Source organism: Setaria italica, chromosome VII (assembly GCF_000263155.2).
Source record: "Setaria italica strain Yugu1 chromosome VII, Setaria_italica_v2.0, whole genome shotgun sequence".
NCBI lineage: Eukaryota > Viridiplantae > Streptophyta > Magnoliopsida > Poales > Poaceae > Setaria > Setaria italica.
Window position 1 is genome coordinate 35579917 of NC_028456.1, and position 19633 is coordinate 35599549.

The window sequence follows — 19633 nt, forward strand, 5'->3', positions numbered from 1 at the left end:
TCGCACAAAACCCAACCACTAGTGAGCTATAAGTATCTCAACTCACTGCTGCCACCAATCCCTTTCATTCGTCCATCCATAGCATCACCAAGTAATCCAAGACCCGGTAGCTAGCTAGTTCCGTGTCATCAGCAGGCAGAGGAATTGAAGGTCCATGGACTCCAAGAGGATGAGCTCGAGCTCGTCGGTGCAGTCCTGGGTGGAGGAGCACAAACTCTCAACAGTTGGTGAGTCGTCAGTGATCCGATCCGATCCCCTCTGAATTTCCCTTGCTGCTGAATCGACCTTTAGCTCACTTGATGCGTCTGTATGCAGCCGGCGTGTGGGCTGCGGCGGTGGGCGCGTCGGTGGCGTACAGCCGGCGGAGGGCGACGAGCTTGAGGCTGATCCACGCCAGGATCCACGCCCAGGCGCTCACCCTCGCCGTCCTCGGCGGAGCGGCGGCGTTCGTGCACTACCGCAACAAGAAGGGCAAGAACGACGACGCCGACAAGCTGGACCTCGACTTCTACTCGCAGCTGCCGCCGGCCACGGACGCCGACGGCAACGAGAACGAGCGCTGGAGCTGGTAATCCTTCCGTTGGGAGGATCGCCGGAGAAGGAACGGAATAAATAAATTAGTAGCAATAATTGGGGAGGCAGGCAGAGGCATGACGTGGCGGCTTTGTCCTAATCCATCCAGCTTGACTCGCCCCTGGTTTCGTTTACTCTACATTATCCATCTCAACATAGGGCGGGCAGCATCTGGGGAGCATGCAGGTTCTACTTGTTGTATTGCATGGGTCCTCCTCCTCCTGTACTGCTAGAACCATTTGATTTTATTGAATGGTGATGATGACGACTATAATGATGTTTCTTTTTCGGTGATGCTAAGGCTCTTACTTTCAGAATAAAAACAAATCGGACGGCTCGATTCAGTATCTAAAAGAATCGGCTCGAGATATGTTTCAATAGTTAATCGTTGCAGGTATTGTTTCCGTATGTGTTTCACAGTGAATATTGCATCAAACGTAGTGTTTGTTTATATTACGACGGAAATTTTCTATTTCAAAGTGAAATGACGCAGTCATTTTTCGTATATTTTTCAATGTTGCAATTATATATTTTTGATGTTGCGGATATTTTATTTTGATGTTGCAACGGAACATTCTGAGAGGAAATTTACATCGAACTTTGTTTTAAAAAAAATTGAGGAATGTGATGTGACGGCGTGTGTGACTGCCTTGCACGATCATTTTCCATAAGTTAAACACACAATGGGTTGCCAAATGCCAATCTGCAGCAACACAAGAATTCAATCCGCCAGACACAACATTGGGTCACAGTCCATAAGCCCAGAGTCAGCCCATGTAAAGGCCTGCTTTGCTCTTATATAATCTGATGAGGAATTGCAGAGCAGACATGTACAAGCAGGTAGGCCATCCCATCCAGGCATGCAAACTCTGCAACACCATCAAAAGTATCAGGCCCTCTGCCACCGAAACTACAATACAGATAAACACAATCAACTAGGATGGAATTATATTGGACGCATCAATCTCCGGCCAGACTTCTTGTCCGCATCATCATCATCATCATCCCTTTTATACTAGTACATGTTTTCCCTATCTGGGGACAGGGATTATTACACTAATTAACAAGCATGCTTTCTTTCTTCTTCTCTTTTTTTTTTAAAAAAAAGGCTATCTAAGGTACTCATGATAGCATGTTTTTTCTGCAATGATACTTGAGATCAACTAAAAACCATGCCTTTTATCCCTATGGCACTAGTGTGTAGTACTACAATGCAATTCCATGTTCATATTCTTGTGGTCTGCTAGCAGCTAGCATTACTTGAAATTAAAAAGAGCTAGTGGGTCTCTGATGATGTCGGGTGGCTAGTGGTTAGCTTGTTAACGCAGCATAGCCTAAGCGTGCCACCCTCCAAGTCCCCAACATCCACGTCTTCCATTTCAGTTCCTCCCCCCCCCCCCCCCCAAAAAAAAAAGTCTCTTTTAATTAGGTTACAAAGTCCCTGTCAACCCTTCTGCTGCTCCATGATTCTCTCCATTCATTTTTTTATAATCATGCATGTAATCATCATTTTGTATCGTCTCTTCAGAGGGAAAGACGGTAATGACCTTCCAACTTTATTTACGCAACGTCCATTTTGCTAATTATGTAGGCAGATCTTCAACTGCCCTAATGAAATTTAGGACTCCTTAATTCGAAGATACGCGGCTCTCCTGCGTTTTCATGAAAAAAGAAATTTAGCACTTTTGTATCAGTAATCTTGTCTCTGTGCTGAGTACTTTCGGAGCCAGCTAAGATCTTCATTTGCACTAATTATGCCGTAAAGTATAGTACTCCGACCCTCGACAGTAGAGTCCATGAACAGGCTGTTCTAGGTACACAGTAGTTAGCTTCACTGGCCAGCATTAGACAACTGTACCTAAGCTTGCACTAAATAAAAGGAAAAAAAATCCACAAAGACAATGTCTGCTCTAGCTTTGAGCACCATACTTCCTTCTTTTTGGTATATATAAAACCCAATTAAATCCTTGCATTTTGCATGATTGGTTGTTGTAGTACTGCTAATCCAGCAATCATCATTCCATTTGGAAATGGAAGAAGAGACCCGGCCAAGGTCAGTTTAGTAAATACACCTGGCACGAAAAAGAGTGTCAATGCACCGACTACATTCATGCGTTGCACATTTATGAAAATCAGGAGAATTTCATATCAATCCCCCTGATTGCCACCGTTGGGTGATGCGTTGCCACCGTTGTTCAGAGCGTGTGCGTGTTCAAACGTTCTTTCTTCGGAATGATACGCAGCTCTCCTATATTTTTTTAATCCCCCTGATTGTCTCAGTCAGCAACCACCGCATACCGGCCAGTTTCTGGAAAAAGAAAGAGCAGCTAGCACAACACACCATCCTGCTGCTGGCTTCATCCATTCTTATACCCTCCTCACCCAACGCGAAAGCAAATGGAGAACAGCTTGTTGCTGTTAGCATCGTTGCAGTTGCAGAACCAGAGGGAGAAGGAGGAGGAGCAGGAGGAAGCAGAAGGAAGGCGAGGAGGAGGAAGCAGCTGAGCCGGAGGTAGAAGAAGCATGGATTGCTGCATCTGCAGTCCCATGGCCACCATGTACAGGCTTCCGAGGAACGCCATCTGTGCTCCCTGCTATGAAGGTGCCAAGGCCATCATCGGCTTCCTGCTGAACAAGGATGAGCAAGAAGCAGATGGCGACGACCATGGTTCTGTCAAGTCCCTCGGGTCGTCCATGAAGCCTAACAGCTCAACCATGGTAAGAGCTAGCTCCTAACTTTCCTTACGGTTTCAGATGTTAGACATCTCGATCGATTTCATAAGGCCAGAATTACATGGCTGGCTGAATTATATGATTTCAGCCATTAATCTGTTCGTTGCAAGGTGCATTAGCTTATCGATCGACGTTTTGGTTTGGTGTGATAGCAACTGTTTGCCGTTAGTAGAGCTGCATGTCACCATCGCAGTTGTATGCTTCAACTGAAAGGTTTTGTTAGAGAATTCCCTTCTGTTTTGCAGCCAAAAAAAAACCTCAGGAATTATTTCTGATTTATCCATATTCAGTAGCAAAAAATGACACTAAAGTCAGAGGTGCTAGTATGATTTTTGCCAGCATAATTTTTGTGTGTGTGTGTGGTTGAATGCAGGGGATGAGACATGCATGGGAGCTGGTGAAGAAGGAGATGAGAAGCAGGGAGGAGACCAGCCAGAGAGCTGCCTTCCTCCAGCAAGGCTTGGCGCTGGCGTGGAAGGAGGAGCTGCACACCGACATCGTCGTGAAACCCGGCACTGGGGCCCCAATTCCAGCCCACAAAGCCATCCTGGTGAGTGGGCCTTTTAGCATACTGATGGGCCTCCACTGAAGTTTAAATTAAGCCCACCCAACTCGTGCTCGCGCAGGCCGCGAGGTCCGAGGTGTTGCGCCACGTCCTGTCCGGCGACGAGCACTGCAAGGCCGCCGCCGGCGACTCCATCTCCCTCCCCGAGCTCTCCCACGACGAGCTCTCCCTCCTCCTCGCCTTCCTCTACACCGGCGCCCTCGAGCAGGAGGACCTGCCGGAGCGCCACCTGCACGCGCTGCTCGTGGCGGCCGACAAGTACGACGTCCCGTTCCTGCGGCGGGCCTGCGAGGCGCGGCTGATGGCGGCGGCCGTGGAGCCCCGGAACGTGCTGCGGACGCTGGAGGTGGCGGACCTGAGCTCGAGCGCCGCGCTCAGGGAGCGCGCCATGCGCACCGTGATGGAGCACGCGGCGCAGGTGGTGTTCTCGGCGGAGTACGAGGAGTTCGCCGTCAGGAACGCGGGGCTGTGCGTGGAGATCACCCGGGCGCTGGTGGCGGCCAACATGTCGCCGGCGGCGACAACGACGACGACTAATAAAGCACCGTGCATAGAGGATGTTTGATCATACTCCTATGTAGGAAGGTTCTTTTGCATTAGTTTTTGAGTGACGTACCATCTGTAATTTGATCATACCCATCTGTAATTTCGATAGAGGATACCATTGCAAATTAACAAGACTTGCATTGCTGTAGTAGTGTTTCATTGTGAAACCATGCTGAGGAACAGAAAACAAACTTCAACTCCATGAATTCCTTGGCCAAGCTTGCGCTAGCTCCAAGGACCAATGGCAAGTTCCGGTTTCCTTCATGATCTTCTAAGGCTGCTTTCTTCTTCTCCTTGCCTGATGACATATCTCCCTCTCTCTTCACATACCCAGAGTCTGTAATGAGGATTTCAGGAAGTAGCTCCTCAGTTATATACATATATACAAGGACTAAGTAGCAGACAATATGGTGTCTCTTTCTCTTTTTTTCTCCCCTTTCTTGAAGATCAGTGAACTGTACTGATGGATCATTGGGGTGCATCAACACGGTTTCATCAGAATCATAAAACTACGGATTATTGGCTTTTTGAGGTTATAGACGATCGAAATGCATGCAGGTGATCATGGACATATATACATGCATGCTACAAGGTCTCGTGGGGGGCGTGAGCTGGACGTGCCTCCAAGCTGCCTCTCACGGGCTGCTGCCCGACGATGCCTTGTGTTGTGTCGTATGGCTATGGCTGTCTCCCATGCCCAGCTTTAAGACTGAAAAAAATTGGATGATCGTCGATCAACGGCAACACTTTCCCTGTATGCACGTAGATAAATATACTTTTAGTTTCCTTCCCTGCTCATTTTCTGTTGGTTGTCAGTTGTTTATCTCTAGGGTACAAAATCTAGACAAGATAATCCGTGTGCGTGTGCCCGATTTGCCCGCGTTGAACTTAACTTTCCATCATTTCTTCTTCTTAATACAAAAAATACGCAGCTCTTCTGCGTATTCTAGAAAAAATTAAATATACTTTTACCCGCAATGGGACCATACGGAACAAATTTTGGTAATACAGATGCAAATTGCTCTTGGATGTAGTGTCGCGGACAAACATAGTTAGTTTAGTTAAAGTAATTATCAGCAGCAGAACAGCACGGGTGTTTGGTCTAGTGGTATGATTCTCGCTTCGGGTGCGAGAGGTCGCGAGTTCGATTCTCGCAACACCCCCACCATTTTTTTTATTTTTTTCCTCCGTTGCAACAGAATTCAGTTTTCCAACATCATGGCTGCTGCGGGCTGAGGACGGAGGGGACACGCGGCCAGCATGGCATTGGGAGATCTCATGGCCTCCAGGCTCGTCCACTCCTCGTCCTCTCCGTCGCCGTCGCCGGCCGCGCCCCCGGCGCCGCTGCCGAACCACCACCACCAGCACAACAACCACGTCACGGATGACCTCCCCGTGGCGAACGGGCCGGAGCCCAGGAATGGGCTCGAGCCCGCCGAGGTGGAGAAGCCGGAGCCCGTGGCGTACCTGCCCCAGGTGGTGGTGCTGTGCGAGCAGCGCCACGAGGCGCTCGACGAGGCTGCGGCGGCCGCCGCCGGGCCCTCCACCACCGGCCTGGTCTCCAAGTGGCGCCCGAAGGACCGGGTAATGGATGCGATCACCAGTATGCGGATGCTGTTTCTACTGATTCTGCTATATTACTTGATTGCTCGCTAGATTGGGCGCGTTTCGGCTTCTCGGGATTCATAGGTCTGCGATTAGCTGAGCTTAAAAATTGTAAATTAGGGGCAGCGGCTGCCGGCTTGTCGGGTGAAGTGGTTATGGTACCAGCAAACTCACTCAACATCATTAATCAATTTCGGTTACGAAAACCATTTAACTGCAGCGCTGCCAGATGGAATGAGACCTCGAAAGTCATGGGATAAGTAATGTTTCGATCACTAGTCTTGTAAGCAGGATAATCTTCTGCTTCCCAAGTGTCTCCAAAAGTTGCGGGGGCTCTCAGGGCCAGGCTTAAATATCGTCATGCTACTCCTTTTACTGTATCGCAGTGATTGGCTTTAATAATAATTAATACAAAAGGGGAATATTGTAGCCTGCCATGACATCAGACTCGTGCACATTTTTAATTTCATTACCAGTTAAGTAGATAACCAGTGTTATGACCAGTCTGTTTTTGGATAAAATTTCAAATTACCAAGTAAACAGTATTACCCTGGAGGCCTGGACTTACCTAACAGGTCCTTTCATTGTTGTGATGATTATGGTGGCCTCTGCATACCTACATATACAACACAATGGAAATTGCGCAATCCTCCAATGTTTTTGGGATCCACTAGTTGCTATTGCATTCAGAACGAATGGCTAGTCGCCCTTCCAGGCGACACTGCTTATCATTGACTGAGTGACTTGCATCACATTGTTAAAGAGATACGCAAGTTTCACTGGTGTACTGTTGGTGAAGCTGGAAGTTAAAACATGGACAAAACCTGGATTGTGGATTGTGTCGTTTAGTATCCAGTGGCCGACGTAAAGTTCCCTGCCCAAGTTATTAGTGTCAACAATGGAGGCTTAAAGAATGCTTATGAGATTCCACTGTAACAAATTACTATGTCATTATGGAATTTGTAGCTATTTAATGTTTCTATTGTCTCTGGCCATGAGATGATTCTCTGTATTTTCTTGTATGTTGACGGCATCTTTTACATGACATTTACCAATGATGGATTTGGTTGTACAGATGAAGACTGGATGTGTTGCACTTGTACTATGTTTAAACATAAGTGTTGATCCACCGGATGTAATTAAAATTTCCCCTTGTGCAAGAATGGAGTGCTGGATAGGTAAATTCTTATTCGATTCAGCTCATCTTCATATGGATATGCTCTGCGAGTTAGGATGCACTGGAACTGCTTTTCACCATTTGTATAAACTGTGTCTTGCTTTTCTCAGTGCCAAGTGAAATATTTTTAACTGGATGTAACAGCTACAATGAAACTGTCTGGCACCTACTGTTCCCATATGACATTATTTTGCTTCATTTTAGCTGATTTTATGCATCTATCCCATAGTTGAATGTGTATAACTGGCATTTGGTGGTAGATGAATTAAGACTTTGTAGTGTAAGATACTGCATCACTTGGAATTTTTTGTCGAGAAAGTGGAAAATTCACCGGATTTTAGGCATGATAATTCATATTTGTTGTTAGGTTTGTACTTAAATGCTGTTATTGCACTCGGGAATTGCCTTGACATATGTTCAATTTTGTTTCTTTCTTTTCAGATCCATTTTCAATGGCACCTCCTAAAGCCCTTGAAAATATCGGAAAAACATTGCACTCACAGTATGAACGCTGGCAACCTAAGGTGAGGAACTTGCTTTTCTGTTTAACGTCTGTGGTATTTTGAATTTTGATGTTGATTGTTTGCATCTTCTTGTCCTAAATCCTGATGTCACTTGCAGGCTCGTTACAAGCTTCAGCTAGATCCAACAGTGGAGGAAGTGAAGAAGCTTTGTAATACTTGCCGTAAATATGCCAGATCAGAGAGAGTACTTTTCCATTACAATGGCCATGGTGTCCCAAAGCCTACAGCTAATGGTGAGATTTGGGTGTTTAACAAGGTAAATGTTACTAAGACACTGTATTACTTGCTGCATGTACTTATCATAGGCGCTTCTCATGAAATGGTCTTTTTTGCATTTTGTTGCAGAGTTACACACAGTATATTCCCCTTCCAATTACTGATCTTGATTCATGGCTAAAAACACCTTCCATTTATGTTTTTGACTGCTCAGCAGCTGGAATTATTGTGAAAGCTTTTCTAGAGGTATGCTATACGCTTCATTAATGCATATTTCTCTTATTCTTGAAGTTGAAGGTAATCATGATTTATGTCTCTGTTTCTTTTTGGTTCCAGAGTTGTCTAATTTATGTAGTGATTTCTTTTTACTTCAGCGCCTAGACTGGAGTTCTAGCTCCTCTGCATCTTCACAGAAGGATTGCATTCTTCTTGCTGCCTGCGAAGCACATCAAACACTTCCTCAGAGTGCAGAATTTCCTGCTGATGTGTTTACAGCTTGCCTCACAACACCCATCAAGATGGCATTGCACTGGTTCTCTCCCTCCCTCTCCGATCTCCATTGTCTGTACTTTTTTTTATTTAACATCTTGTGCTTACATGGGGTCATGCCTATAAACTATGCAGGTTTTGTAAACGATCATTACTCCGAGGTTCTATGGATCATTCTCTTATAGACCAAATCCCCGGAAGGCAAAATGACCGTAAAACTCTTCTTGGAGAGCTGAATTGGATTTTCACTGCTATTACAGACACTATTGCCTGGAATGTTCTTCCTCATGGTATGGCGTCTAGGAGATAGATATAGTTCTTTTGAGAAAAATAAAATCAGAGAAGATTATTTGAGTTAAAAATAAATGTCTAGCTGTATTGGGTTTATGATAAAGTTTCACACTTTCACTGTGCAGATCTGTTCCAAAGGCTTTTCAGGCAAGATCTTCTGGTTGCTAGTCTCTTTCGCAACTTCTTGCTTGCTGAGAGAATCATGCGATCTGCTAATTGTTCTCCAATTTCTTATCCATTGTTGCCGCCAACACATCAACACCATATGTGGTAGCTAACCTGACTAGTTCTTATGTTGTTACATTAGTTATTCAGTGCATTTTGTAACTCACTAAATCTCAGGGACGCATGGGACATGGCTGCTGAGATTTGTCTTTCCAAGCTTCCTCAGTTAATTGCTGATCCAAATGCAGAGTTTCAGGTTTCCTACTTGTTACCTAGTCCTTTGAGAAATACAAAGTTGTTGTCAGTATTGTTTTGTCATCCTAATATAATCACTTCAGTATAACCAAATTTATCTGTCTTCTAATTCAAACCAGCCAAGCCCATTTTTTACGGAACAGCTGACGGCTTTTGAAGTGTGGCTTGATCATGGTTCTGAGGACAAGAAGCCCCCTGAACAGTTACCTATAGTTCTTCAGGTACAAGATTTTTATGTTACAGTTTCGTACAGGTCAATATCATTTGTAAAACCCAGTTTAACTCTGCTGAAGTACCTCATTGCCCTTCACTTCTATAATTCTATTTTAGTATAGTAAAATGTTTCGCATGTTTTCCCCTGTCTACCAGATTTCTTTTCTAGTTTTCCTTTTCTTACATCTTGTGTTTTTGTGCAGGTCCTGCGTAGTCAGTCACATAGATTTAGAGCACTTGTTCTGCTTGGAAGGTTTCTTGACATGGGACCATGGGCAGTTGATTTGGTTTGTAGTTGAACTCTTCTGCATGTACCTTTGTACAAGTGTTTGTTATTTATGCTCCGATGTGTCCAAACCGCTTTGCATCAATGTTTTAGGCCCTGTCTGTTGGAATCTTCCCTTATGTGCTCAAACTGCTTCAAACAAGTGCAATGGAGTTGCGTCAAATTCTTGTGTTCATATGGACAAAAATTCTCTCTCTTGATAAGGTATGCACTCTTCTGTGGAATCTTTTGAAGTTCCATTGTAATATAAGGTTCAGGTGTTAACCTTTATGCTTTTCCCCGAATGGCAGTCGTGCCAGGTTGACTTGGTTAAAGATGGAGGACATGCATATTTTATCAGGTTTCTTGACAGTTTGGATGCTTACCCAGAGCAGCGTGCTATGGCTGCTTTCGTATTAGCAGTTATTGTGGATGGGCATAGAAGGGGTCAAGAGGCCTGTATTAATGCAGGTCTTATAGATGTTTGCCTGAGACATCTGCAACCTGAAAATCCACATGATGCACAGACAGAACCTTTGCTTTTGCAGTGGCTTTGTTTATGCCTTGGCAAACTCTGGGAAGATTTCCCTGAGGCTCGGTTACTTGGTCTGCAATCAAATGCACCAGAAATTGTAGCTTATTTGTTATCAGAGACACAACCTGAGGTACAATGCCTTCATATTTCATCTGTTCTCCCCTTCGCTTACTTCACAAGATATTTAATCAATATTTTGGTCTTGCCAGGTCAGAGCTTCTGCTGTTTTTGCATTAGGGAATCTCCTGGATATGGGATCAACATCATTAAACGGTGTCGATGATGATTCTGATGATGACGAGAAATTAAAAGCTGAAACAATTGTCGTTCGAAGCCTTCTGCAGGTCTCCTCAGATTGTAGCCCCCTTGTTAGATCTGAGGTTGCTATAGGTATGTGCATTAGAAAATATATCGTTTTTCATATAATATTCTTTTTATTGTGTCGAACATAGAATATTCTTTTTAACCTTTTGGAAACCATTTTGAGTTGACCTGATTATTTTTTTTCCAGCGCTTACTCGGTTTGCATTGGGTCACAATAAGTATCTCAAATCTGTTGCTGCTGAGTATTGGAAACCTCAAACCAATTCATTGCTGAAGTCACTGCCGTCACTAGCCAATATAAGTAGTCCAAACAATGCCTACAGTCCCAACAACATTCGACAAGGCAGCAGTGGCCTTGGTTCTCATATTGGTCCTGTGCTAAGGGTTGGCAGTGATAGCAGTGCCACTGGCCGTGATGCAAGAATTTCTACGAGCAGCCCGATTGCAACAAGTAGTATCATGCATGGCTCTCCCCAGTCAGATGATTCTTCCCAACACTCTGATTCAGGCATATTACTGAAAGAGAATGCAAGTAATGGTGGTCTCAGCTACAACAGATCGAGACCTGTTGATAGTGGCATTTATTCTCAATTTATATCAACTATGTGTTCTGTTGCTAAAGATCCTTACCCAAGAATTGCAACTATTGGTCGGAGAGCACTGTCCCTTATAGGTGTTGAGCAAGTGGTAATGAAAAATAGTAGATTTAACAGTGGAGGTACACATCAAGGAGAGACATCTGCACCTCCATCAAACTTTGGCATGGCACGCTCTTCTTCCTGGTTTGATATGAATTCTGGTAAGTTGTAAACTTGTAATCACTCACTTTCCTTGCTGTGTTTGGAGGTTGGAACACCTCAGTTTTGTGCACTGGTTGTTGAGGGGAAGTCAATAATTATTGAATGAGTCTTCCAATATTTTGCAGGAAACTTCTCAATTGCATTTAGGACACCTCCTGTTAGCCCCCCTCAGCATGATTATCTTACAGGATTACGCCGAGTGTGTTCTATGGAGTTCAAACCACATCCTATGAATTCACCTGAGGGCTTAGCTGGTCCCCTTTTAAGCTCTGTTGCGGCTCCCAGTAATGCTGAACTAAGTATACTTCCCCAATCAACAATCTACAACTGGAGTTGTGGTCACTTCTCTAGGCCACTTTTAACTGGTTCTGATGATAATGAAGAAGCCAATGCTAGAAGAGAAGAGAGAGAACAAATTGCATTAGGTTGCATTGCTAAGTGCCAGCGATCCTGTACGTGGCAGATACATTGATTTGCATTACATTATTGTTATCGATACTCTTGCTTATTTATCTGCTGTTTTTTTTCTTGTTGCTGACCATGGGAATAGCAGCTTGCAAGATGACAAGTCAAATTGCTAGTTGGGATACAAGGTTTGAGACGGGTACAAAAGCAGCATTATTGTTGCCATTCTCTCCAATCGTCATTGCAGCTGATGAAAATGAGCAAATAAGGTGAAATTATTATTGCAATTTGAAATTCTAGTGCTTGAAATGCACTGCTGCAGTTGTGCTAAAGTTCTGTCTCATGTCAGAGTGTGGAACTATGATGATGCGCTACCAGTGAACTCTTTTCAAAACCATAAGTTGTCCGAAAGAGGGCTATCTAAACTCTTGCTTATCAATGAGCTTGATGAGAGCTTGCTTTTAGCTGCCTCAAGTATGCCTCTCTTCTCTATGTTTTTCCTTTTATGCATATCTTCCTCCATTGCACTATCTAATTTTTATGTTGCAGGTGATGGAAATGTACGTATATGGAAAAATTTTACTCAAAGTGGAGGACAAAAACTTGTAACTGCTTTCTCATCGGTTCAGGGTCATCGAGCTGCTGGTCGCAGTATTGTGATCGACTGGCAGCAGCAATCTGGTTATCTGGTACTATTCTGTTATTTTCCCAGTCGTTCGGACTTCGGTTTTTATTTTATGCATTTTAGGTTGTTCTAACTTCTGATACATCTGGGTACTTGCTTCCTTTTGTTGCCCAATAGTATGCATCTGGTGACATGTCTTCTATCCTGATATGGGATCTTGATAAAGAACAACTTCAGACATAAAAACTGTATCAGTAGCAGTTCGTTTCGCCTATCTCTTTTCTTTCCTTCAGGGACACTAACCTGTCAGACATGGATGGATATCAGTGGTCTAAGTAGGTACTTCCTTTATTTATTTATTTTTGGTACTCGGTGTCATGTGGAGTTTTCTCAAAGATCAATTAACAGAGGGAGGATTACTCCAAAATTATAAAGAGCACAGCTTGCGGAACCCAAATATATCAAAGGAAGTATCGTTTAAATATGAAACTAGATATTGAATATCTTACCACAACTTTTGCTCTTGTGATTGACCTCGTCTTCGAGTCAATAACATAAATCTCCTCAAAATCAAGGAAAAAATCTGGGTCATCAGCGCGCCTGTTTCTGTAGTGTTTGGTTAAGAAAACCTGCAATGCAAAATAACATGAGGCATATATTCTGAATATGAAAATTGTAAGGCCATAAGCACAAATTCTTAATGCATCATAACATGGAGAAGCAATCTACCAGTGTCAAACTATGCTGTACATAAACAGCCACGCTTCACATTCCAGGGTAGAATCGCGTTAAGAGTTAAAATTGTCCAAATAGAAGCTCACTGATTGAGGGTAAGCAAAGCAGGGTGGTACAGAAACCTAGGTGGACATCTCTAATTCAACTGATTTGGACAATCTGGAATGAACAAGATCCAGGGTCTTCAGAAACAAAGATATTCTGGGATTGCTACTACCATTAGCAGTGCATTCTTGGTATGGTTCAAAGCTGGGACACCCAACCTAATGCTGCTATCCCGTAATCTTAGTCTGTAATATGCCTTGTTTTTCTGCTGTAACAGCCTCTTAATCCCTCATAGCACTCTGATTGTAAAATTTTGTTGTAAGAGGTCACCATCTGCACTTTCTTCCAATCTTGCTAATTAACACATACTAGCAGAAATGCCCGTGCGTTGCTACGGGTCATTACTTGCTCTCACGTTATTATACGTTTGTTCATAACACTTCAACCAATGTCTTTTCCATATGCTGATCAACCAACACATCGCAGAGAGAAGAAAAGTTCATATGAAATGCAAGGCAATTTTGCTAATTGGTACGAGTCTGCAAATGCTGAAAAAATAAATATTTCAAAAGTTCACACGCAAATAGAAAAAAAAACTGCAGATCTCTTGGTGGGAGTTGTTTTCCATCAAACAGTAGGATATGTCATGTCTTTTACGAATTCTAGGTGATCAGGAGCCAAACGTGAAAATTCACCTACTACACCTCATCCAGGAAAGAGAGCACCAGAGACACAGGGGAAAAACTAATTGAAGTTTTGAACATCAGAAACAAGACGCACCCACTGCATATGGGAAGATTAGTCCACAAACTCTGCACCACGGCTCCTGCAATTCTCCCAAGCCACCAGCCATTTACTCAACATCCTGGGCATATTCACAGAAAAATGCCCAAACATCCATTCATTAGTAATCTTCCTTCTAAGAAAAAAATTATTAGTAACCAAAGGCGATAAATTATTTCATATTATTTAGTAGATATTAAATTTTCAAAAGTCAATACAAATTATAGATAAATAGTATTCTAATCTTACTGGCAATGTACACAAATATACAGTACATCTATGTTGATGACAGTGTGTTGCTGCAATAGAAAAAAAAAGAGTTCAATGTAATAAATAACATGAAAAACGTGATGTTTTGACCAATATGCATCGCAATCTACTGATCTTATAGCAACATAATATTCTTAGTGCTCGTGAGATACGCACAAGTTTTCAAAAAATATAGTAGACAAGAATTTTATATTCATATTAAATTTAGATGGAGGCACAATTACTTTCATCCCTTGAAGTTCTCATGAATAAAATAAGATGCAGCTCTGGTGCCTTCATGTCTTTTTCTGCTTTGCTAATCTTCCCTTCTAATTCGGCTCTCGAGTGTCTTCTCCTTTGCCCTTTTTTCAGCACAACACATGAAAGCACCCTCTTTTTGTACATTATTATTATATTATTTATAAGTGATAAAGATGGATGCACCTACATGGTTTGAATCAAAAAGCCAAAACTCAATCAAATGTTAACCTTAGAGTTATGCCAGGCACGTGTTTTTAAGTAACTTAATAAATAAGAATTCTATATTCATATTAGATTTAGCAAAGTGCAACACACACATATATAAAAGAATTTCAAATCTTCGAGAAGTCAATTCCAATTAAATTTCCTTGATCCATACACATGAGCCATTAGCTCTACAGTCATGAAACAAAGAAATTAATGGCATCTGTCTTCACGGAGCTAGCTAGAGCATTGTGAGAGATCAGAATTCTTAATGTGAAAATTAAATTTCCTGGTCCATCAAGAAAACCCTTATATGTTGGACGATTAGTATCTTGCAGTATGGATGATTTGCAGTATCAAAGAACACAAGTTTTGACAGGGTGTCCATTATCTCAATAAAACCTACTTATGTGCAACAAAATGGTTCCATAAAAAAAGTGCAACAAAATGGCGAATAGAAATCAGACTTGAAATGAAAAGGAATGTTTCACTGAAACAAAAGCATTGGTAAGCAAACTTACCAGGGCATTTTTCATCGGTCGGCAAGCCTAGCTCCTGTTGCAAAACAATTCAACAGCCTTATCAAGATTTTAATATCATCCTAGCTCCTGTGCAATAGCAAAACAATTGAACAGCCTTATCCAGATATTTTGCAGCTAAGTAAATTTAACTATAGTTGATGATTAACTCCACCAACCAAGGAGGAAATATAAGGGAAGAACGTAAATGTCCAAAACTGTGAGGCCATGTGAGGCAGATAGATACCTACTGCAGGTTGGGTCCTCACCGGAATCATCACTGATTGTCTCATTTCTGGTAACCACATTTCCTCCTATGATCTCATGAAGCCAAACCTGATGGGAAACAAATGCAGAAGAAATAGATAATGTAAGAGTAGTCTGGAAAAAAAAGCTTCAGCAGCCAGATGCATTTTTTTCAATTCCTTTTATGCATACCTCTCTAGCACAATGGTGATATGTCCATTGACCTAGGTAATAATAGTATGGTGGCAAATGTGGCACAATATCATTCTGATGGGTCACGCAGATTGTTCTAGGGACTTGAGCACCAAAGTTACATTCTAATTCTTACTTAACCAACATATGAATTGTATTCCCACTATAACAAGTACTGCTAAGTCCACAACTGAAAAATCATAGCGCCAACAGAAGGAAGTTCAACAAAAGGAAAGGAAAAGGAGCAAGTATAACATGTTCGAACGGCTGAGTCAAGGAAAAAACACATATGACACATCATACAGAAACGAAAGCATTACTGAATCTTTGTGGACCTGAAACCATTACTGGACCTAAAACTGTAGTTTCCCATTTTTAATAAAAGTAGACATGAATGTGGTCGCCAGTAGCCACTATCTTTAAAAAGGAACTGCAGACATATAAAGAGTTTTGTGCAGAGAGTAAGACTACCTTCATAGCCACCATACACTGGATCTTCCGACAGTAAATGAGGTGTGTACAGATCAACAAAACTGCATCCATATGCTTCAAGAACAATTTTAGCGGCTGATTCAACATATATAAGGTCGTGAACAAAGTAATATTTCTTTCAATTTGCTGGCTGGAGCAACCTAAGCACAATGTAAAAAAATGATTTCATACTTTCAGAACAAACGCACCTGAAACAACCAAGCCCAGCAGCTAGATGACCAGCAAAAATATAGAGCAGAGTATGATGGGATAAAAATATACCATTATGTCCGTGGTCACAGTATCTGATGCCCCTCCAAATAATCACCACAGAGGGATGTGAATGCTGTTAGCAACCGCGTCAATCAGTGCCATCTCCACTCCTGCTGTAGCCTTAATTGGAAAACAATTACAATCAAATACACATGGAATGGGAAATCTTTGTATTTGATGTGTAAACAGCAACCGAACACTTGAGTACACATATGAATATCAGAAACAAACATTAATCCATGCCTATTTTTCCATTTATTCATCAACGGTCTTTTTTTATAAATGGAACCTTTCTACATGAGCTAAACAAAATAATCGATTTGTCACATGGAAAGGACCTTTATGCTTATGTAGGTTTTTTTTTTTGGATACAAAACTGGTTGGTTTAGTGGCTTGTATTCTGAATGAACTGCTCTAAGCTTATAACTAACCAAACATTTTTTTTCAGGTTAAATGGGTTTTCAAGGACGATTTCACCAGGCCAGTTACCATCCAGAGCAAATATTAGCGGATATAACCAAGCTTGGTTTTCAGTTACGCTTCCTCTGAAGGCCATCTCACATTCATCCCTCTCACATATTTCATGCCACTCACCTCGTAAGGATGGCAACAAATTAGATCCTCCGAAAGAAACAAAATCTTTCAGTAATTCATGGCCTGAAAGGCAATTCCCATCTACATCGAAGCCTATACTTCAAAGTGCAGTCACCCCATCAACATTGGGATCACCACGTTCAACAATTTAAGATTTCCACAACATCCTAGACTTTTCAACGCGAATCGCACGTTCTTCATCTCAAGATCAAGCACCTGTCAACCTAACTGCAACAGAATGCAAATTTTACTAACCTGCGAGCCGGGCGAGGGAAGGTGCGGATTCCTCACCGATGCAAAGGCGTGTCCATGGAGGACACCGGTGACCTCGTCGAGCAGCGCGCCGAGCGACGCCGCGGGCCTCGAGCGCGGCCGGCTGGTCCTCGTCGACGACGGATGGCAGCACGGGCGCCTCCCGCACCCGACGGCGCCGCTGCGGAGCTCGACGCGCACGGCGACGTTGGAGACGGCGTCGAGGCGCGAGGACGCGATGGTGAAGGGCGCGGCGAGCGGGGCCCCCTCGGTCGCCGCGACGTCCACGGAGAATGTCTGAGGGTGGGGAGGAAGGGGATCGACGGGAGGTTGGAGGCGTGGAGGGATCGATCGGAGGGCACATATGGCCGCGAGGGGGCGGGCAGGTGGCGGCGGTGCAGGGCAGGTGGCGGCGGCGCAGAGCGAGCGAGGAGAGAAGGAGTTCGGAGCGGGGCGCGGCTCGGAGGGAGGGGGCCGCCGGTCGCCCGCTCCGCCGGCCACCGTGAGGCCGCTCCGCCGCCCGGCTCCCCTGCTCCACCACCACCTCGGAGCACCTCCCCGCCGCCCGGGTCCCCCGCTCCGCCCCTCCCTGCTTTCTGCTGCCCCTCCCTGCTCTCCACCGTCATCGCCCCTCCCTGCTCTCCACCGTCGCCGCCCGCTCCTGCCGGATCCAGATCCGGCACCCCGATGACACCTTCTCAGACGCCGATGAGCTCCGGCTGAGGCCGCGCGCAGGGGCAGCGTGGGGGAGCGTCGGGGCGCCCCGCTCCAGCCGCCGCCCGCCAGTCCACTGCCGGGCGGCGCCGGGTCCGGAGCCGGACGGCCGGACGGAGTGCGCCCAATCCCCCTCCCCTCTCTGTTTTATAAGCTTTTTCCCGTTTAACCCCCTCCCTTCCCTTCTTTTTCCACCCGAGCCATTCCTCTCTTTACAATATGGACTGCGGGTTGATTCCTTGAAAGTTGAGGGGTTTTTTTGCAAAATGACCACGACGTACGAAAATCCAGGCAGAGGCGTTACTTGCTTTAATAATAGGTAAAGATAAAGATAAAGAAAAGCACACCATTGCCTTCCATAGAAGTAAAAAGAGAAACCTACGCCGTTTACTGTTCATCTATCTATTCCTATGTTAGGATATTCAGTACTTGGGCCACTAGGATACAGACGAGTATAAATTCAAAGCCGGTGCATTAGAAATAAAACCTCTGCAGAATAACTTTTAAGATGCTTCACTAAATCAACTTCACAAGAATAGTAGCTTACACATAAGTGCTAAATATGGGTAGTATAACTTGCACAGCACATTTACCAAGTCTACCTTGCCTTTTGACAGAACGAAGCATAATAGGGGTGGTAGGGGAAAAAAGACTAAAGAGAGAATACCTTCATGATTTCCCTCAGTCTTGTACAGGGGATCACGCAAATGCTCAACTGGTGGCTCAGTCACGTTGTAACGGCTGAAATCTTTCTTTGTGCACCTCACGTACTAAATGAAACAAGGAAACCAACAATTACGCCTCAATGCCAGTTCATATTCAGCAGAAATACGAAATGACTGAAACTTGAGTGTGCACCTTCTGTGGCACTGGGGCAAGAACCCTTGGAATGGAGTAGATATCAGTGTCTGGCGGCGTGACATACATCTGTTGCACAGGAGATGTGATGTTCAGCAAAATGAGCAGCGTGCAGTTGACTCAAGAGACTCATACCTGTGATCAATTTGGATAGAATCGCCAGATACGTGTTCGATGAAATGTTTCAGGGAATGTTTAATGAAATGCTGCAAGATATTGTCACAAAATGCACTAGCCGGCAGAAAGTAATGTGGGGATGGCTGGATGGATGGATAGCTTACCTCTCTGAAGTCGAAGACGTCGTCGTCGGGGTCCGGCACCTTTCGTATAAGGAAGTCGCAGTGGAGCAGCCTGATCTTGTGGAACTCGTCCTCGTCGACGGTGTAGTCTACGACGGTGTCGGAGGCGGAGTCCTGCGTGGAGACGAAGCTCTCGGCGGCGACCATGGCGATGTCCCCCTCCTCCCCGTGCAGCGAAGAAGAAGGCAGCGGCGGCTTGACGGGGGCGAGGAAGCGGTCGTAGGCGACGTCGTAGTCCTGCTCGTTGTCGATGTCGTCGTCCTCGCCGACGCCGTCCGCGTCGTCGGCGTCGAAGTCGCCGAAGTCGTCGTCCATGTCGTCCTCGCCGTAGGCCGCGGTGACATTGCGCCGGCGGCGCGGGAGGGGGGCTGCGGCTGGGATGGCGCGGAGGGAGAGGGAGGGTAGAGGGGGCAACGCGTTAGGCTTGGGCGGCTTGCCGGGGAAGCGGCGGCGGTGGTGTGGATAGGGGCAGGAGGAGGAGACGACGAGCGGAGTGGTGGTCGCCATTCCCTCCCTGCAGTTCTCGCGCTCCCAACCCCTCCCCTATATATAACCCAAAGGATCCCAAACGCACCAGGCAAGCCCAATCCCATCCCATCGCGCCGGCCCCGCTTGCCCATGCTTAATATTGCA

General features: G+C 44.6%; 4 protein-coding genes, 1 long non-coding RNA gene, 1 other non-coding gene and 1 pseudogene across 8 annotated transcripts in view; 4 read left to right on the forward strand and 3 right to left on the reverse strand.

Moving 5' to 3' along the window:
* Positions 1 to 172, reverse strand: part of LOC101754949 — a 3115-nt gene extending 2943 nt beyond the window's left edge. Inside the window, exon 1 of the mRNA XM_022828786.1 lies at positions 50 to 172. The gene's annotated coding sequence lies outside the window, so the exon portion shown is untranslated. The remainder of the gene's footprint in view (positions 1 to 49) is intronic.
* On the forward strand, positions 1 to 867 carry LOC101756158. The gene is made up of 2 exons (XM_004977535.1): positions 1 to 227; positions 316 to 867. Exons 1-2 carry the CDS (start codon positions 155 to 157, stop codon positions 570 to 572), a joined length of 330 nt encoding a protein of 109 aa, XP_004977592.1. The 5' UTR covers positions 1 to 154; the 3' UTR covers positions 573 to 867.
* A 1965-nt stretch (positions 868 to 2832) lies between these two features.
* On the forward strand, positions 2833 to 4823 carry LOC101756564 (BTB/POZ domain-containing protein At1g01640). The gene is made up of 3 exons (XM_004977536.3): positions 2833 to 3291; positions 3680 to 3856; positions 3933 to 4823. Exons 1-3 carry the CDS (start codon positions 3097 to 3099, stop codon positions 4434 to 4436), a joined length of 876 nt encoding a protein of 291 aa, XP_004977593.1. The 5' UTR covers positions 2833 to 3096; the 3' UTR covers positions 4437 to 4823.
* Positions 4824 to 5508: 685 nt separating this feature from the next.
* TRNAP-CGG lies at positions 5509 to 5580 on the forward strand. Its single transcript has one exon. It is a non-coding gene; the product is annotated as a tRNA-Pro (tRNA).
* A 74-nt stretch (positions 5581 to 5654) lies between these two features.
* Positions 5655 to 17077, forward strand: LOC101757640 (regulatory-associated protein of TOR 1). 3 transcript variants are annotated; one of them, XM_004977539.4, is made up of 20 exons: positions 5655 to 6001; positions 7098 to 7200; positions 7641 to 7723; positions 7821 to 7979; positions 8069 to 8185; positions 8314 to 8471; positions 8564 to 8718; positions 8845 to 8989; positions 9062 to 9140; positions 9259 to 9360; positions 9556 to 9639; positions 9732 to 9842; positions 9929 to 10282; positions 10362 to 10542; positions 10664 to 11275; positions 11402 to 11728; positions 11827 to 11950; positions 12031 to 12155; positions 12231 to 12370; positions 16732 to 17077. In XM_004977539.4, the coding sequence occupies exons 1-20, from the start codon at positions 5678 to 5680 to the stop codon at positions 16789 to 16791; spliced, it is 3543 nt and encodes a 1180-aa protein (XP_004977596.1). In that variant the 5' UTR covers positions 5655 to 5677; the 3' UTR covers positions 16792 to 17077. The 3 variants fall into 3 exon arrangements, with proteins under 3 accessions (XP_004977596.1, XP_004977594.1, XP_004977595.1); XM_004977537.3 differs by lacking the exon at positions 16732 to 17077 and having other exon boundaries at positions 12231 to 12572; XM_004977538.3 differs by lacking the exon at positions 16732 to 17077 and having other exon boundaries at positions 5656 to 6001; positions 11830 to 11950; positions 12231 to 12572.
* On the reverse strand, positions 12275 to 19522 carry LOC101757244 (annotated as a pseudogene).
* Positions 13623 to 17174, reverse strand: LOC111257848. Its single transcript, XR_002678416.1, has 6 exons — positions 17133 to 17174; positions 16293 to 16403; positions 16011 to 16171; positions 15349 to 15437; positions 15105 to 15138; positions 13623 to 13951 (listed from the first exon to the last, which is right to left on the reverse strand). It is a non-coding gene; the product is annotated as an uncharacterized LOC111257848 (long non-coding RNA).
* Positions 19523 to 19633: the final 111 nt, after the last annotated feature.

Coding starts and splice junctions, on each gene's coding strand:
- LOC101757640 (XM_004977537.3), top strand. CDS start 5,678: ATGGCATTGGGAGATCTCATGGCCTCCAGGCTCGTCCACTCCTCGTCC. Junction 7,201..7,640: donor AAGAATGGAGTGCTGGATAG/GTAAATTCTTAT, acceptor CTTTCTTTTCAG/ATCCATTTTCAATGGCACCT. Junction 8,719..8,844: donor CTGGAATGTTCTTCCTCATG/GTATGGCGTCTA, acceptor TTCACTGTGCAG/ATCTGTTCCAAAGGCTTTTC.
- LOC101756158 (XM_004977535.1), top strand. CDS start 155: ATGGACTCCAAGAGGATGAGCTCGAGCTCGTCGGTGCAGTCCTGGGTG. Junction 228..315: donor GCACAAACTCTCAACAGTTG/GTGAGTCGTCAG, acceptor GTCTGTATGCAG/CCGGCGTGTGGGCTGCGGCG.
- LOC101756564 (XM_004977536.3), top strand. CDS start 3,097: ATGGATTGCTGCATCTGCAGTCCCATGGCCACCATGTACAGGCTTCCG. Junction 3,292..3,679: donor AGCCTAACAGCTCAACCATG/GTAAGAGCTAGC, acceptor GGTTGAATGCAG/GGGATGAGACATGCATGGGA. Junction 3,857..3,932: donor CAGCCCACAAAGCCATCCTG/GTGAGTGGGCCT, acceptor GTGCTCGCGCAG/GCCGCGAGGTCCGAGGTGTT.